This window comes from Solanum tuberosum, unplaced genomic scaffold (genome assembly GCF_000226075.1).
Source record: "Solanum tuberosum cultivar DM 1-3 516 R44 unplaced genomic scaffold, SolTub_3.0 scf00244, whole genome shotgun sequence".
Classification (NCBI taxonomy): domain Eukaryota; kingdom Viridiplantae; phylum Streptophyta; class Magnoliopsida; order Solanales; family Solanaceae; genus Solanum; species Solanum tuberosum.
In genome coordinates this window covers 627,423-633,050 of record NW_006239181.1, presented here as the reverse complement: position 1 = coordinate 633,050, position 5,628 = coordinate 627,423, and the positions used below count along the sequence as shown (strand labels likewise).

Below are 5,628 nucleotides of genomic sequence, written 5' to 3'. Positions count from 1 at the left end.
GAAAGAAGAAATAACCTTTATTATTTCAAAATTGCGTAAAAGATATTACAAATCATACAACAATAATTAGCAATTTAGAATGTTAAAAGACATAAAAAATTTTTTACCATAGTTAACAATAATTAAAAATTTAAACTATTTTAAATTAATATTAAAGTTTGATTAACTCTTTAATTTTGTCTTTGTCACATAAATTGAAACAAAAAATGATACATATTGGGCCCATGCTAGCACGGGCTCCGATGTCTAGTTCTTTTATAAACGAGTATAATTAAACATCGTTGACTGTTTTATTGATAAAACTCATATATATGAAACTTCATTTTCTAAGGGAGAGTGGACTAAAGTTATTGCTTTAAAATAATACAATGTGCACATTAATTTAGAATAAATAGATTTAAATTTTGCAACGTTTAATTAAACCCTAAACTCAAAAATATATGCAGGTTGAGTAGTAATAATAAACAAATTTCACTCGCAAAATCTTGCTTACAGATTAAATATAATTTTCAAATTTCTTACTATTAATTTGTAGGAAAGAAGAAAATAAAAGCAAACGTTTACAACATAAGATCATACTCCCTCAATCCCTGTAGTTCATATTGAGTGAATTGTTTTTCATAGTTCAAAATAATTCAATTTTTTTAAAGGTCCAGAGAATTATTGAAACTTTTTTTACCCTTCTTCTTTATGGAGTTTTTAACTATTTTAAATTTACTACGAGAATAATTTGAAAATAATAAGAAGGATAATAATGAAAAAATAACCTTTAATTTATGTCCTTATATACCTTTATTAAGGAATGTGTCATACCCCCAAATCCCCAACAATTCACTTAATATGAATTAAAGGAAGACTAATTAGGATAGAGCCTCTTTCACCCCATCAATTTTTCTACTTTTTTCAATATGGATTGTGATGAAATGATTGAGATTAAAGCTGTTAGTTTAAGCTTTGAATATGAATTTTTTTTTTTATTCAAAACACCACCTTCAGAAATGAATCTTACAATGCGTGAATTCAAATTAATCATAATAGACACTTGGTGATCAACCATAAACATAGAGAGTTAGGTAGTGTTGTCAATTTTTTTTCATAACAAAAAATGTAGGGACTCCCACCCCCTCTCCCCACACCCACATCCACATGGGTCATTTGTTGTATTAGTAGTAATGTATTAGTACTAGTATATATATATATTATAATGTTATTATTGAAAGTGAGTAGAAATTATATATAGAGTAATTACTTTTTAATAAAACACGTACGTTATTTATGTTGTTCTTCATCTTAGTTGGAGCCAAACATGTTGCTTTTCACCAATCACGTTTCTTTAGCCAAAGTTTTGGATTTATCAGTCAAACATGTTGATTTTTGCTTCATCTATCAAAATTGGATTTGTCTAGTGCAAGTCTATTTTTTTTTTACCTCCCACTTTTTTTTTATGCTCTATTACAAAGAGAAATATTTATCATCCGAGCAACTTCCTCTTCTTGTTGGCATGTCATCTTCTTTGTTAAACAAATCGTCATTTGTATTGCCACTTATTATATTTTTTAAGATTTAAGAAATACATGCTTCGTTGTGTCATAAACTCTGTCCATACTTATCGACTACTTAGTGGGACACACTTTATTTACTGATAAAATAAATAGATAAATTCTGCCCATACTAAGTAGTAGTCAACCTTTAAAACAGATGCAAACGCTCGAATTATATATTCTCCTCGTCCAATAATAGTTGTCTACTATATTATTTTGAGATGTCCAATAATATTTATCTACTTTATGAAATTAGTAGATAATTTTACACTTAAAATCTAATTTACATTTATCATTAATTATACATATTTTTCTATTACATTTTTCAAGACATTGTATTTATTATTCAAAGGGTGATATAATAAAATTATCTTTCTATTATACTCCCTCTGTCCAACCATACTTATCCACTATTGACTTGACACGTCCCTTAAGAAACAATAAATAATTGGGGTAATATTATTATATTATCCTTTGACTTTATTAAATTTAATGTTTTGAGAAATGTGTTAAATGAGTAAATAGTAAGTATTTAATAGCAAGGGTAAAATGGACACAAAAAATAAATTATCTCTTGATTTTTTAAATTTGACAAGTATTGTTGGACAATTATTGCTGGACGGATGAAGTAATTTCTTAAAAAGTGTGCAAAGTAAATAGTTGACAAGTATTGTTGGACGGAGGCAGTACCTTGTCCAGATGCACCCTCATACATTAATTATCTTCTGAATTCAAGATAACAGAAAGTATAAACTATGGGTTAAAAAAAACTGTAGCCAATAGCAATAAATAGAACCTAAACTTGTTGCCAACCACTGCTGAAGATAATCTAATCCTCTAAAAAAAATACATATATATTTAGCAAGCAATTAAACTATCCGATTTATCTCCTTTCTGATATCCTCTTCTTAGCTTTTATTGCCTGCAAAAGTTCCATCACAATGAGTGAAACAATACAACAAAAAATGAATACTAGTATGGACCTGTTTTTGCCAATCAGTGAAAACTAGTTGCTTGAATTGCAGAACCAACCAAAAGTCCAATCCAAAGGCCCTTTGCTTTCAGATTTACGACGAAACACAGTAAAGAAGCAACTGGGATTCCAACTAGATAGAATGCTCCAAGATTCACATATGCACCAATAATCTGCCATCCACTTCCCCTAGCTATTCCTGTTTACAGGCCAAAAATTTACACTACATCATCATTTCAATTTCAAATAAAAGTTGTCCAAACAACTACTTAAGGATCATTGAAAGATATAATAGCTAGTTAGAAGACTTGCCAGAGATAACTGCTTGTAAGCTATCTGTGATGAATGATAGACACAGAAAAGGGGCAATTGCAGCAACATAATCCACCACTTGTTCATCATTGCTATAGGCTTTACCCAAAACTCCGCGGCATAAGAATGTTACTGTGCTCACCAAGACCGTCTCTACAACTGCAAGAAACATTGCAACTCTAACTGCCACTAGAGCCTTCTGAGGATTACCAGATCCCAATTCATTTGACACCCTCGTGCTATACTCGAGCCAGAAATTGTAGTCTTAAAGACATAGCAAGGATGCATAATTTATGTGATGTTTTTAAAGTTTTTAAGAAAAAGCATGAATATTGAACTAACCTTGCACCAACTCCCAATCCAAATGGTATAACAAAGTGCAATGAAGAAATCGTTAAGCTGATCAAACAAAATATGAGGATCAGTACTACACACAAACCACGAATTGAGCATAAAATAGTTAATCATGAACTGGTGCATACATACATACCATATTGATAGTACCGATGTTTCAAGTTTTGGATCTGGTAAAAGTTCAGATAGCAAAGTGAGCACCTCAAATGACCACCATTTAAGGCTATGATGATTTCCATTGCACAAAAATATATCAAGATAAATTATAAAAATTGTGATAAGACTACTTAACAAAAAAAGTTCTTCTTACCAAACCATTAAAGCGGATGGAGTTGCATAACGAAAGAGTTGTCCGACAGCAAGGAAGGCATCTTCATTCAGAGAAGTTAGTCCTCTCACAAGAACTCAATCGACTGATGTAAAACACAAGTAATGCTACAAAAGTCCAGATTGAAAAACTAAAGGCTAAAGCTGCACCTGAATTTCCTAGTCCTAAGTGAAATATGAAAAGCCAGGATAGAGATATGTGGAGACATAAAACCAGAAAGGCGGTTACGAGCATTGGAAGAATCAAACTTTGAATTTGTAAATATCTGAATAGGGGCTTAAGAATTGCCAACTACAGCTTTCATCTACGTTTTTATGACATTTCAATCTTTAATAATCACATCTGCAATTCTACATTCAACGCCGTGTGTTGTTACCTATTGTTCTTCACATAACTGAAAGAGCTTTAGCTGTGACAACCTGCATAAATTGCAAAAAAAGGAAGCAACACAACTTCCAACAATGTTAAAAGGGCATTTCATTTATCCAGGAAAAGATCCCCATCAATATTTTTTACAGTAAAGCATCAAATACATAAATTTACTGATTATAACTTCTATTCAAGACTTCCGAATAGATGGGAGCTAATTACAGTCTACAAAAACTCGGAAGGTGAAGGAGCATCTGGCTTCCCACTATCACTCAATCCCCCTGGGTGCTGCAAGTTCTGCAAAACTTGTGCAGACAACGTCCCCAAACCACCCCCTAATCCATCATTTGCCGAGCCGAAAAATTGACAGACCAGCCGAGCCATGATCCCAAGCAAATTCGTTTGGTTCTGGCAAGCATCAGCATGCATTTGCATCATTTGCTTTTCATGGTCAATCTGCATATTCACCAAACGCTGCCTCCACTCCAGTTCTTCCTCTTCACATTTCTCCTCCAACTTCATTCTTTGCCTCTTCTCCTCATCAAATTCCCTCTCTAACCTCAACCTTTTCTCACACTCCCTCTTAGCCCACCTCATCTGTCTTTCTTCCAACATCAATCCCTTCATCTCTATATCCTCATTCCTCTCATCATCTCTTCTTTCCCTGCACAATTCCATTTTTTTCCTTCTTTCTTCTCTCTCCAACATACCCTTCTCCCTACTCCACTCCCTCTCCCTCCTCTTCTCTTCCCTCCTCATCAAAACATCCCTTAACTCTAAAACTTGCCCACCCACCATCCTAATCCTTCTACCACAAAACCCTTTCCTCATTTTCCTTCCACGCATCCATACACTATCCTCAATTTCCTCTCCCTCCCCACTTCCATCCACATCATGACCCAACTCACCATCTTCATCATCATCCTCCAATTCCTCACTATCGATCCCAAATCCCAAACCCAATACACCATCATCACCATAAAGCTCAATCATATCATTATTGGGGGCATTTTCTTTGATATCCAATTCAACATCCCCAAACACTTCCTTGTACTTCAAGAAATTTTCCCAGTGATTCTCTCCATCTTTCCAGCTGAACTCGTTGCTTGATGTTCTGATTTTCTGCTTGACACCCAGATACTGATGTCGCATGTTTTGAACTTTGATGGATACGTCACGCCATGACCATTTGAAAGGGAAGTGAAGTGGGTCTTGCAGGTGATGTACGGTATTGACATGGTCAGCAATGGGTTTGAATTTTTTCTCTCTGGTTTTGAGCTTGGCTAAGATGCCGGAGTTGAGGAGGTCTGAGTACTTAGTGAGCAGAGTTTGCTCTTCCACTTCAGACCATTTCTTGCGCTTCATCTTCTTGATCAACTCTAAGCTCACTTTTCGGGTTGAGAGTTAGGGTTACGCTTACATTCGGGTCATTTTGTTGGACAAGAAATGTGTCCCTAGATTCGGGGAAAGTGAACTCTACACTTTTGGGTCGTCTTTGTATTGTAGTAGTATGCAATATTTTGTTACACTTGCTATCGTGTCTAAATTTATAGGGATAATGGTCTGAAAAATACCCTAACTTTGGTCGGATTTGCTGTTGCGATACTAAACTTTCATGAGGACCTATCACCTCCCTAGACTATTTAATATCGTATTTTTTACCCCCTGAACTATTTAATAGTGTATTTTAAAGGTATATATGTGTCCACGTGGACACATATATACCTTTAATTTTGCATTATTTTTTATGT

General features: G+C 34.1%; 1 protein-coding gene across 3 annotated transcripts in view; it reads right to left on the bottom strand.

The window, feature by feature from the left end:
- LOC102593517 (protein DETOXIFICATION 2-like) overlaps nt 1-3,653 on the bottom strand; it is a 12,915-nt gene extending 9,262 nt beyond the window's left edge. Inside the window, exons 1-6 of one of the 3 annotated variants that reach the window (XM_015313629.1) lie at nt 3,491-3,653; nt 3,317-3,403; nt 3,169-3,225; nt 2,827-3,065; nt 2,525-2,713; nt 2,186-2,463 (exon numbers count right to left, since the gene is read on the bottom strand). In XM_015313629.1, the coding sequence (XP_015169115.1) occupies nt 2,538-2,713; nt 2,827-3,065; nt 3,169-3,225; nt 3,317-3,403; nt 3,491-3,498 (567 nt within the window). In that variant the 5' untranslated portion in view covers nt 3,499-3,653 and the 3' untranslated portion in view covers nt 2,186-2,463; nt 2,525-2,537. Of the gene's footprint in view, nt 1-2,185; nt 2,464-2,524; nt 2,714-2,826; nt 3,066-3,168; nt 3,226-3,316; nt 3,404-3,490 lie in introns of those variants that run through there. The other 2 variants (XM_015313628.1, XM_015313630.1) reach the window with 2 other exon arrangements.
- Nucleotides 3,654-5,628: the final 1,975 nt, after the last annotated feature.